This window comes from Poromitra crassiceps, assembly GCF_964638095.1.
Source record: "Poromitra crassiceps genome assembly, contig: HAP1_SCAFFOLD_1161, whole genome shotgun sequence".
In the NCBI taxonomy this organism is placed as follows: domain Eukaryota; kingdom Metazoa; phylum Chordata; class Actinopteri; order Beryciformes; family Melamphaidae; genus Poromitra; species Poromitra crassiceps.
Genome location: NW_028151249.1, coordinates 23,453 through 36,820, shown reverse-complemented (window position 1 = coordinate 36,820; position 13,368 = coordinate 23,453). Strand labels below are relative to the sequence as shown.

Below are 13,368 nucleotides of genomic sequence, written 5' to 3'. Positions count from 1 at the left end.
GCCTCCATAGACACTTATTGTAGAAGGGTGGAACAAGATGCCCGCACCCTCTTGAAACACAGGAGAGAATACAAAGTACACAATAACCTATCAAAAGAAGAAAGAGAGGCATTGAAGACACTGTCAGATGATCCCACTCTCATAATAAAAAACACAGACAAAGGAGGCGCAATAGTAGTTCTAAACAGAACTAAGTACAAGGGAGGAGGTCAATAGACAACTTGGAGACACACAATTCTACAGGAAGCTACCAGGCAACCCAGGCAAAGCCACGTTCAAGAATGAAATCCATCAACAACTAACGGACCTATTGGACAGTGGCCGCCTAACCAAAAATGAACATGCTTTCCTAAAAATTGACCATCCCATCACCCCAGTATTCTATTGCCTGCCCAAAGTACACAAAGATCCAGTGAATCCTAAGGGCAGAACAATTGTAGCGTCTATAGCAGTGGTGCCCAATTTGGGGCCCACTCTGTTTGTTTTGGCCCGCCACGGATTTGGGGGGAAAAATGCAAAAACAAATGCAAAAGAAAATGCAAAAGAAAAAAAATGCATGCCAGGCCAGGCCAGGCCTGAGTGTGAGAGCAATTCAATCAATAGACAATAACATTGGTGTGTTTAAAATGAGATATTCCACTATTATGGCTAAAACAGATTCAAACATGCAAAAAAGGCAACAAAAAAAATCGCCGCCGGCCTTAATTTAAAAACATTTTTTTTGGGGGGCCCATCCCCCCTAAGAGCTTCGCTCTATATTGAAATGTTATTTTAGATTTAGAATGTTAATTTTCTATAAAACACAATACATTTTAATGTAATTCCACAACATTTATTTTTGGCCCTCGGCCCTCCACCCAGATTGAGTTTTGGCCCTTCATGGGAAAGAATTTGGGCACCCCTGGTCTATAGGATGCCTGACAGAACTCATCTCTTCATATGTGGACCATTTTCTCCAACCCATTGTAAAATCTCTTCCCTCCTTCACACAGGATTCTACGGACATGATCAGGACCCTGAGAGCTGTGGAAGATCCAGACTCAGTGACGTACATGGCTTGCTTGGATATTGAATCATTGTACACGTCAGTACCACACACAGGTGAGGCTCTAACATCTTTCCTTGACAAACGCCCTCCAGATGCAACACCTGGAACACAAGTCCTCACTGTTCTAACAGAGACTCCCCTCACCGACAATCACTTCATGTTTTTAGATCAAAACTACCTACAGATTAAGGGAGTGAGCATGGGGAGCCAACATTTATGTGGGTTTATTTGAACAGGACTTTGTGTTAAATCCACACAAAAAATTATTTTTTGCCATATATAAAAATGTGGAAAAGATATATCGATGACATCTGTTTACTTTGGACGGGAGATTAATCTACTCTGTTACAGTTTTTTTCAATTCTAAATGCCCAGAATGAAAACCTCAAGTTCACCATAGAGTACGATCAACATCAAGTGAACTTTCTGGACATTAAGATAATTAAGGAAGGAGCTTCTTTTCAAACAGATCTGTACAGGAAAAGCTGCCATAGAAATTCATTACTTAGGGCAGACTCATTCCATCCCACCCCCCTAAAAAACAGCCTGCCTATCAGTCAATTCCATAGAATCAGGAGAGTGTGCAGCACGGAGGCCTCTTTTCACAAACAAAGCCACACCCTTAAAAGGATGTTCAAAACAAGGGGCTACTCGGAGCCTGTCATCGAGAAAGCAGCCTCAAAGGTCTCCTCAAAAAGCCAGGAGGAGTGTCTGCGCCCCGCTCAAAAAAAGAACACTCTACAACCAGTCAACTGTATCATACAGTATTCACCCCTGGGGAAACAATTCGAAAAAATTATACAAAAAACACTGGCACCTCTTGGATACAGATCCTGATCTGAGCGGTTTATTCAGTACTGCCCCATGGATGGTATATAGGAGACCACCGAACATTGGAGACCAAATCGTGCATTCTGACTTAACCCCTAGAAACCCTACACTTTCTTAGATGACCTACCCTACCTGATGGCAACAGACGTTGTGGAGCTTGTACACAGTGCCATTTTACAACAAAATGCAACGTTTTTAACCATCCAACAACAGGAAAAAAGATTAAAATCAGAGGAAAGATATCTTGCACAACCACCAATGTTATTTACATGCTCACTTGTCCCTGTGGGAAATCCTACGTGGGCAAGACGTCAAGAGCACTTGAGACACGGATAGCAGAGCACCGCAGTACAATCAGAAACTGTGATGAAAAAAGCTCAGTAGCAATCCATTTCACACATAGGCACACCACAATGTCTCCCAACTCAGATACGTGGGCATCGAACATGTCACTGCCCCTAGACGTGGGGGAAACATGGACAATCTCCTGCTAAAAAGAGAATTATGGTGGATTGATTTTTTTAGGCACCATGGCACCCATTGGACTCAATGAGGACTTTGATGTCAGACCTTACTTGTGAGACCTCTGTGCTGCACACTCATATCCCAGTTGTTTTTGCCTTTTATTTATTTTTGTCTTTTTGATACAAAACTGTATAAACGAACATTCTCTGTGAGATACTTAGTAGTAGTAGTAGTAGTAGAAAACTTTAATGTCCTCCAAGGAGGCAATTTGTTGTACAGCACAGTACATGAGGACACAGACACATTAAAATAACATAACATACACAACTCATAAAAATCATAAAATCATCTGTAGTGGTCAAAAATACGCAATAATACTGTGTATTAAAGTGCACGTGTTAGCAGCCCTGCATATTTAAAGTGCATATCTGATAACAATAAAACAACAAATAAAAACTTCAGATTCCCTGAATCTCACATCTTATTTAGCTGGATGATTGACATGGGGATAAATGAATGTTTGGCTCTGTTGGTTGTGATCTTGGGGTATGTGTACCTCCGACCAGAAGGGAGTAGCTGAAACTCTGCTGACAGTGGATGGGTTTTGTCTGAGCAGACCTTGTCTGCCTTCACGGTCAGCCTAGTCAAGTACAGGTGGTACAGGTCAGCCTGCTGTTGCCCCATGATTTTTCCACAGATCTTAACAATCTTTCCCAATTTATTTTTGTGAGTAACTTTGGAATGTCCGTACCAGCATACAATACAATAACAAAGAATACTCTCAATAAAAGACTTATAAAAAAGAGTAAGAATTTTGTTATCAACGTTAAAAAAGCTCAATTTCCTAAGGAAATACAAGCGCTGTTGGCCCTTCTTAAAGATAGCATCCACTTAGAGAGCCGAGCTGACTCTGATAGCGTCCAATTCTAAATAATATGATCAAATCTCTGTCTATTCTACTATCTATACTCTATAGATCTACTATACAATGATTACTGTGTACAGCTATTATATGTTGAGTTTTATTTGGAGAGCTGAATAGGCTCTGGCACCATTTTGCTTTTCCTTACACTGTGATTTATGCATTGTGAAACTCCTCTGAAGATTGTACCTGGGTCTGCCTCCACACCACTAGGTGGAGACAATGACCCATGAAAAAGCTATTTAAGCACTTCCTTTTGTATGTATTTTTCACTTTGACACTGACGAAGGCCCGAACCAGGCCGAAACTGTTTGTCCTAATAGATGTTGACCATGGGAGCTATTTAAACTTGTGTTGCGAGACCTTTTTTCATTTAGATTCTGTGTTTTACCTTATTTTTTCTCTCTCCATCTTTAGTGTTTAGCTCTCATTGTGTGTGTGTGTGTGTGTGTGTGTGTGTGTGTGTGTGTGTGTGTGTGTGTGTGTGTGTGTGTGTGTGTGTGTGTGTGTGTGTGTGTGTGTGTGTGTGTGTTTCTCTCTCTCCATCTTTGGTGCTTAGCTCTCATTGTGTGTGTGTGTGTTACCAGGCTTTAGTGATTGAATGTGTGATCAAAGTGAATGTTTGCAAAGATCAATAAAAAAAAATCCTCAGGAATGAATAAAATATTTCTTCTGATTCATTCCAGGAAGTACATACTGTACATAACACTTGCATGAATGTAGAAATCTATCTGATGAGACTCTGACACTCCAAGTGAACTTATATCTGATGAGACTCTGACTCTCCAAGTGAACTTATATCTGATGAGACTCTGACACTCCAAGTGAACTTATATCTGATGAGACTCTGACACTCCAAGTGAACTTATATCTGATGAGACTCTGACACTCCTCCAAGTGAACTTATATCTGAGGAGACTCTGACACTCCAAGTGAACTTATATCTGATCAGACTCTGACACTCCAAGTGAACTTATATCTGATCAGACTCTGACACTCCAAGTGAACTTATATCTGATCAGACTCTGACACTCCAAGTGAACTTATATCTGATCAGACTCTGACACTCCAAGTGAACTTATATCTGATCAGACTCTGACACTCCAAGTGAACTTATATCTGATCAGACTCTGACACTCCAAGTGAACTTATATCTGATCAGACTCTGACACTCCAAGTGAACTTATATCTGAGGAGACTCACACACTCCAAGTGAACTTATATCTGATGAGACTCTGACACTCCAAGTGAACTTATATCTGATGAGACCCTTATGAGGGCGGCTGCAGGAGAGATCTGCCTCTCTGACATCCATCTGTTGCCTTGTCTAAACATGTGTGGCCTAATTATTCCACATCAGCAGTTGAGTCGTTAACACGTCACAAAGCACAACACATTTCAATCAGGTTTGGCCTGCAGGTGTGATTCAAAACACTTGTGTTGAACAGGCCTACATCTATCACTAGATATTGTTTTCTATATTCATTCTGTTAGGTGGGATAAGTATCCCACCTCCTTCTTATCCCCAGTGGTGTTAATGGCCAGGTTTTACTCTGGGAACCCTACTTACGCAGGATGGGGGTCCCTGGACGCGGCTTTTGTTTTTTACTCATTATTCTATTACAGCTACGTAAAAAATCTCTTACAAAAGTGGAGAGAGAGAGAGAGAGAGAGAGAGAGAGAGAGAGAGAGAGAGAGAGAGAGAGAGAGAGAGAGAGAGAGAGAGAGAGAGAGAGAGAGAGAGAGAGAGAGAGAGAGAGAGAGAGAGAGAGAGAGAGAGAGAGAGAGAGAGAGAGAGAGAGAGAGAGAGAGAGAGAGAGAGAGAGAGAGAGAGAGAATTTCCACAAGCCACTCCAAGGGTTTGGAACTTTATTTTAAAAATGTTGCAGGGATAAGGGGAGAGATTGATTGTAAGTTTGTATTTAACACTCCTCTTCCTGGAATGGAGCAAAGCCTGATAACCCCTCCCTCTTCTGCCCGGTCTCAAACACAGCCAGTTATATTCTCTCCACATATTTCCTGTTCCTCCCCTTTCACAGATCTGCCAGTTTATAGATAGGTGTAAACATGCTGTGAAGTGCAAGAGCTGACCAGCCCATTCACTGCAGATCAGCACATGAACATGAAGACAACAACAGAGGTTTGGTTTGGAGCAGAGCCCAGCTTGTTTCAGTTCAGAGGAAGTGAAACTATTTGACTCACTGTCACTGAGAAGTGAAATGGCGCAGCAAGGAATTCAGCTGGACGGGGAAAAAGGGTGCTGTTCGATCTGTCTGGATCTACTGAAGGATCCGGTGACTATTCCCTGTGGGCACAGCTACTGCATGAGCTGTATTAAAGACTGCTGGAAGGAAGAGGATCAGAAGAAAATCCACAGCTGCCCCCAGTGCAGACAGACCTTCACACCGAGGCCTGTCCTGGTGAAAAACACCATGTTAGCAGAGTTGGTGGAGGACATGAGGAAGACCGGACTCCAAGCTGCTCCTCCTGATCGCTGCTATGCTGGACCTGGAGATGTGGGCTGTGATTTCTGCACTGGGAGAAAGCTGAAAGCCCTCAAGTCCTGTCTGGTGTGTCTGGCCTCTTACTGTGAGCAGCACCTCCAGCCTCACTATGATGTAGCTCCATTAAAGAAACACAGGCTGGTGGAAGCCACCGTGAAGCTTCAGGAGAACATCTGCTCTCGTCACGACGAGGTGATGAAGATGTTCTGCCGTACTGATCAGCAGTGTATCTGTTATCTCTGCTCCGTGGACGAACATAAGGGACACGACACAGTCTCAGCTGCCGCAGAAAGGGCCGAGAGGCAGAAAGAGCTCGGGGTGAGTCGGCAAAAAATCCAGAAGAGACTCCAGGACAGAGAGAAAGATGTGAAGGTGCTACAACAGAACCTGAAGGCTATGAATCTCTCTGCTGATAAAGCAGTGATGGACAGTGAGAAGATCTTCACTGAGCTGGTCCGTCTCATTGAGAAGAGAAGCTCTGAGGTGAAGCAGCAGATCAGATCCCAGCAGAAAGAGGAAGCGAGTCGGGCTGAAGAACTTCAGGAGAAACTGAAACAGGAGATCTCTGAGCTGAGGAGGAAAGACGCTGAGCTGGAGCAGCTCTCACACACAGAGGATCACATCCACTTCCTCCACAGTTACCCCTCGCTGTCACGTCTCAGTCAATCTACAGACTCACCCAGGATCGATACCCGTCCTCTGCGCTACTTTGAGGATGTGACTGCAGCTGTGTCTGAGGCCAGAGATAAACTACAGGACATTCTGACAGAGGAACGGCCTAAGATCTCACTGACAGTGACTGAAGAGGATGTTTTACTGCCACAACCAGAGCCCAAGACCAGAGCTGACTTCTTACAATATTCACATCAGATCACACTGGATCCAAACACAGCACACAAACTGCTGTTATTATCTGAGGGGAACAGAAAAGCAACATGCAGGAGAGAAGCACAGTTATATTCTAGTCACCCAGACAGATTCACTTCCCGCTCTCAGGTCCTGAGTAGAGAGGTTCTGACTGGACGTTGTTACTGGGAGGTGAAGTGGAGCGGGTATGTTTCAATAGCAGTCTCATATAAAGATATTAGCAGAAGAGGAGGGGATGAAAGTATATTTGGATACAATGACAAGTCTTGGACATTACAGTGTGACAGCAGTTGTTGTTACTTCAAACATAAGAGTATCAAAACTCTCATCTCAGGCCCTCCCTCCTCCAGAGTAGGAGTGTACCTGGATCACAGAGCAGGTATTCTGTCCTTCTACAACGTCTCTGAAACCATGACTCTCCTCCACAGAGTCCAGACCACCTTCACTCAGCCTCTCCATCCTGGACTGTGGTGTTATTACCCTGGAGCTGCTGAGCTGTGTAAGCTCAAGTAGACAGGACTTTTTAAAGCAACTGTGTGTGTGTGTGTGTGTGTGTGTGTGTGTGTGTGGCTCTCATTGCCGTGGTGTTTCTGCACTGCACTTCCCACAGATCACCTGTCAATCAAACATTGTGGGCGGGGACTGTGCTGTCTTTTTCCAAGTTGAATTTTCTGTGGATGATGTTTGATTTCCTGTAGGTGGCGCTCTTTTCTTTGCCTTATATCAGTCAGTGATAGCGAATATCCAAACACACGTGTCCAATGTCCAAACAAAAACCGGTTTAAAATATTGTACAAAAATATGATTTTCACAAGGTACAAGGAGGAGAGGAATGCAGGAGTGTTACACTGATTTTCACATGGTGGTGGTGGTGTTAGATACATGTTTTATGTATGTAAGTATGTATGTATGTATGTATGTCTGTCTGACTATGTTTTTATGTATGAATAACTACATTAAAACATTTTTTTTTGATAACTATAGTTACATTATTGAATACTATGTATGGGATAGTGTATATATGACAACAATTATTGTCATATATATACATAATTGTTATGTATTACTATATGACTAGTGTTTTATGTATGTATGTGTATGTGTGTATGTATGTACATATACATATATATATATACATATATATATATATATATATATATATATATATATATATATATATATATATATATGTATATATATATATATATATGTATATATGTGGATATTTCTATAGTATGTGTTGTTATACAAGTATAAATATAATAATTTAGTATTGTGGAGAAGGGTTGGGAGTTAATAAGTTATACTTCTTCTCACTCCTTTTCGAATATGTCTATATTTGTTACCCCTTCATCTTTTTTCAATCGACTTGTTAACGTGTAACTTTGAAGGCCCTGTATATTGTCTCTGTTTTGTTTACATACATATTCGAAATAAACATGACAAACAAACAAACACGTGTATTCATATGAAAACATAAACTGTTGTGTGGCCTATATAGTTCTTATTGTTGTGTATTTCTATTGTGACTGTTTCTGTGCCACTACATGGGCCTTAATGGACAATGCACAATGCAAGTCTGTAGGAGCCAAAACAGCATTTATGTTTTTTTTTGTTTAAAAATACTAATTATAATTTCAACACTTCCCATATTTTTGTTCTAGTTCTAATTCATTGATTTGTTTGTCAGTTTGGCCAATGATTGGCAGCTTGGCCACTGATTGACAGCTTGGCCACACCCATAGTAATTGGGGTGTGGTGTCAGCTAACAAGGGAGGTGGGGAAATGTTTGTAGGACAATGGAGTCCTGGCTTTAGTTGAGAGCAAACAGTTTTTTAACCATCTCATCTCATCTCACCATAGTATCATCAAATATCTATCATCTACTCTCTCTCTTTTACACACATTTGAACATACACTTGACCATGTTTATTATGCTGGCCTACAAGATTTTGGTAGGATATTTTGAGTTTATTATTTTCAAACAATGAACATCTGCATGGTGACTGGATCTACAATCAAGGTGCGTTAAAACCAACTCTTCTATTGCTGGGGCAGTGGCTATAATAGCCACTACATTAAGTTAAAAAAACTCTTGCATTGGATTTTCCTGCACTACTTCTTGGACTTGGGACATGAATGGAATTCAAACAAAGGTGGAAATAACAGAGGCAACTGGACTTTGGGAGAAGAGGTAAAACAAACAATATTGGATGTGCAATGAAGCATATGCTGAAGTGATCATTGTATGTGAAATAAGGAATTGTTTGGTATTGGATGTCTCATGTGCTGCTGCTGCTGCTGTTGAAATTGCTGCTGTTTGTTGGATGTCTCATGGAGGATTTGTTGTGTATGGAAATCAGAAATCAGAAATCACTGCTTTGAAATCTTGGTTGGAAATGGAGACATTGTATCAGTGCGCCTGATCAGCGCTACTGAATTGTCAGATATTGTGAATGGTGTGCACATGGAGCAGGGATTCGGATTATTCTAGGCTACATGTATTGCTGTTAAGATGACTGATTTGAAGGACCAATCAGAGAGCAGGGAGCAGCCTGCTGAGACTGGGGAAGAGGAGGTGACTCTTGTGAAATTGATTCACTCTCGCAGAGGAAAACTGGGAGTGTTGACACGTAAACAAAATGAGATTCAAGCTCTTTTGGATGAATCTGGACAAGCCGATACACACAGATGCACATCTAGATCCCATAGAGATAAACACAATGTCTAACTCTATCACATCTATATCCCATAGAGATATTTAGAGTTATTCTATAAGGTGTGTCCCACTGACTTAAAGATGGATGCAGTCTGATTATTTAAACCAACTTTGAGCAACAGTTGTACCAAAACTTTGTGACTTTGTGTTTGTGTATTGTTGTGGAGGAATCTTGCACATTGGACCTTGATGGTATGCAAACACATGGAAAAATGCCCATGGATTCTGTTACCATTCGCCTACATGAAACAATGTCAGATAAATCAAGGTCCAAATGATTGCAGTAGCTTTGAATTTAGAAACTGAGAATCATGCAGCGAGATTGTTTTAGACTAGGGTTCCAGCCCCGAGCGCGGCCTCACCCGCAGCTCAGCTGCTGCGTGGCCTCGCCTGCTCTATTGGCATGTGCAGCACACAATTTGCAATTTGTGAATCAGTACTTTTACCAGAATCTTTTTACACAATGAACTACTTAAGTAAAGAAAGTGTGTACTTTTCCCATCTCTGCTGTAATATGTCTCCTCCATCGGGAATATAACCAATAATCCACCTGTCAGGTAGCGACACAGACACAGTGACTCATCCTGGCGAGCTATGAACTGTTAAGAGGTCACCTTCTGAATTCTACACACTGTGTTCACACTGACAACAACACAGAGCGTAAAGAGTGAGATAGGTTGGAATTGAACGAGTGAGCAGCTGTTTATCTGACTGAGCTAGAGTCAGAAACTGACGAGACTCCTACATCAGCTTATTTCTATCAGTGTTCAAACTACTGATGATTAAAAAAGAGCATCACGGGTGCTGCCTGAGGCAGGAATTGAACAAACTACCTTTAAACATCACACAACATCCACGTTTATCTGAGTGAGCTACAGGCTACTTCCTCTTACAATGTTTTCATATTGTAGCTTTAAACCTTGATCTGTGACTGTTGAAGTAGGTCTGACAAGAAGGAGATAAGAGAGGAATATGAGTATGTGATTTGAAAAAGAAAGTTGCGCTTCACAATTAGGAAGTTCTTTACCGGACTTAAGAGCCTGAAAATCTGTAAATATCCTGCAGTCATTTTTTTTTTTTTTTTAGATTTTGTTTTGGGGGGCATTTCTGCAAATATGAATGTAGTTGAACTACCAGCAGGCTACTACAAAATGTAGTTCAACTACATAGTTCAACTACACGTAGTTCACTACTCCCCAACACTGTTGACTACTCAGTATGATGCATCACTTTACATTAGGGTACACAAAAAGAATAACTAATGGTCAGGTAATAAGTAAGTAATGATTCGGTACTCATGCAGTAACTCTGGAGCAGCAATTAAGGGGGGAATGATAAAGGTAAGTGGTGTTGAGTAGGCCTAATAATGAATGAGTTACTCTTTGGAGGGAACAGCTTTGATATACCTACAAAATAATCATTAATGATTAACTACTCTTTCACAAACTCACATTTAGGCTACTAATCATTAACCATCTATTCAGGATGATTAACTAGTGATTGACTAATGACAAATTATTCATTAGCTACTCATGAACTATTAATGATTAGCTTACTAGTAACTACTACATTATTTGTGTACGATATTGTAAAGTGTTACCCGCCTATTCTATGGGATTTCTTTGCTGAAGTGAAGACAACCATGAAAGAATAAAGGCAAATCAAGGCAGGGCAGGGGTGGACCAAAAATTGATTCCATTCCATTTCTTGGGTATAAACACAAATTCAGGCCACAGTAAGTTACCAGTGTTTGTTCTTTTTAATAGATAAAATAAATACAAGTAGGCTATTTTACAGGAATTCTTCTCTGCAGTAACACTCTGGACATATAATAGTAGGCTACATTTTGGCAACACGGGTATATGTAAGGGGGAAGACACAGCAAGGATATTGGAGGCATTGGGAAAGGACAGAAGATTTAACTAGGCTATAACATCTCTCGCACAGCCCACTTTTTTCCTCCTTTTTTAAATTTCGACAAAATGGTATATAGGCCTATATATATATATATATATATATATTTTTTTTTTAAGAAGGTGAGAGAGAACATTCAAAGTCTGCCAGACCATCGTCAGAAATGGCCCGGTTTTCCTGCTCGCGTCACCCCCACCCGTCTCATGATCATTCTGTCCGGTTCCACAGAACTTGCGCTCCCGGTGGTCGGTCGGTCGGTGGTGGGGGAGGGCGCGCCGCGGAGCGTGCTGCTGTTCGCCGGTCCGGTCCGGGCGGGCCCGAGCCGAGCCAGGCCTCACGGGGACAGGCAGTCCAGGGAGTCGAGTGTGAGGAAGACGTCCGCCTTGCACTGGAAGGTGCCCGTCCCGTCCCGGAGCAGCTCGCAGCTCTTCAGATTTGGAGAGATGTCCTTCACACAAATGGCCTGTGTGGAGAAAGACGTCGAGAAAAAAAATAAAGAAAAAAAGTTCAGGCTCTGCAAGCACTGACGCACCAAGACCCTCTATCCCTATATATCGCATAGTTTAGTGGCCCTATTATCTACTCTTCTTCATCACTGTACTATTTCTACTGACTCTTTCCTTTTGCTGTGATAAACTGCCTAAACTTCTAAAACGTGTTACGCTCCTTATTTAAACGAAGAGAAACACTAGCCTATTCTATATTAAGACATGTAGGCTATAGGCTGCCTACTTGCTATAATAGTCATGTTGTTTTATTTGATTATTTTTGCAACTTTCTAGTCGTTGTTCATTTCACATGTTTGCCTGCTTTGAAGCTTCGCCTGGCACTTCAGTGCAGTGCTATAGCTACTGGACGGCGCCTTTACGCACGGCACGAGGACCCACTTCTTCCTCAATTTTGATCGTTGTCTTTAAAAAAACCTTTTCCAATCCATATTACAAAATACAGGTTAGTGAGATTTCCTACGACGTATCGAAGTTTGTTTCCTGTTAATTTTGTGCAGCCTACGTCACACAACAAATATATGAAATTATAGAATATAAAATATAACAACATGCAAAGTAACTTAACCTAAAACAACAATAATAATATAGCATAATAATATTGTATGTATGCTGCAGAGATTAACCTACTGCAAATGTACATGGCCCAATGCGCTTTCCGTTCAGCACCGCAGTCACTATCCTACTGACTTTGGTGCAGAATGGAAAGCGCGTTTTACGCAAGTGTCTCATTCACATTTCACTATCAGGGTTAGGGTTAGACTATCAGTCTACAAAACTGGAACCATTGTGATTGACTTATTTGTTTACCTAAATATTTGGATTGCACTTACCATGCTTTTGAGGATGGAGATCTGCCTGCTCCCCTCAGGAACCACGTTGTTACCTGCGGTCTCCCCGCTGTCGGGCACCGTTTCTTCGGACTCGGACCTCCGGGCGTACGGCGACCTCCTAATACCGGACAGCAAACCGGAGGCACGACCTACCGAGTAGTAACTGGGACCGGTCGACTGTTTGTACCAAGCGTCGATAGGATGGCAAGAGATGAGCAGGGAGATTCCGACCCACACCACTGCAAACCTGACGGACCTCTCCATATCTGGAAACTTCTTTGTACTTTTACGCACAGAAGATTAGTGTTGTTCTGGTGGTTATATGTGGCCTCTCTCCTCTCGAACGTTGACTGTCCTTTTCCAGCGGTCGACTTAATCTTTCGTTGGCCGTTTCAAAAACTTTCTACAGCTTATATAGGTTGGGTGAGGGACGCAATCGTGACCCACGACGTTCCTCAAATCAATCGAAGTAGGCGGATGATGACTCGTCTTTACGAGAGAAGAAAAACAGACCAATCCGAATTGATCCGTCTCTTGATGGGCTTGGCGGTGCGGTGTGTGTGTGTGTGTGTGTGTGTGTGTGTGTGTGTGTGTGTGTGTGTGTGCGTGCGGCGGTGGTGGTGGTGGTGGTGGGGGGGGGGGGTCGTTCTGTCCCTTTCTGACGCTTGTAGAAAGAAAAAGTAAAATGGATTTACATCAAGACATCAATAGACCACCATAAGCATATTACTTTAAGTAAGTGGTCAAAATCAAAATAAA

General features: G+C 41.9%; 1 protein-coding gene and 1 pseudogene across 2 annotated transcripts; one reads left to right on the top strand and one right to left on the bottom strand.

Moving 5' to 3' along the window:
* The first annotated feature begins 5,452 nt into the window (after positions 1-5,452).
* LOC310771751 (E3 ubiquitin-protein ligase TRIM16-like) lies at positions 5,453-7,703 on the top strand. The gene has a single exon (XM_083664282.1). The coding sequence runs from the start codon at positions 5,486-5,488 to the stop codon at positions 7,148-7,150; it is 1,665 nt and encodes a 554-aa protein (XP_083520408.1). The 5' UTR covers positions 5,453-5,485; the 3' UTR covers positions 7,151-7,703.
* A 3,901-nt stretch (positions 7,704-11,604) lies between these two features.
* LOC310771749 (neuropeptide B pseudogene) lies at positions 11,605-12,873 on the bottom strand (annotated as a pseudogene). The gene is made up of 2 exons: positions 12,610-12,873; positions 11,605-11,733 (listed from the first exon to the last, which is right to left on the bottom strand). The product of its transcript is annotated as a neuropeptide B pseudogene (transcript).
* Positions 12,874-13,368: the final 495 nt, after the last annotated feature.

Excerpts from the sequence above, each read along its gene's own strand:
- LOC310771751 (XM_083664282.1), top strand. The coding sequence starts at position 5,486 with ATGGCGCAGCAAGGAATTCAGCTGGACGGGGAAAAAGGGTGCTGTTCG.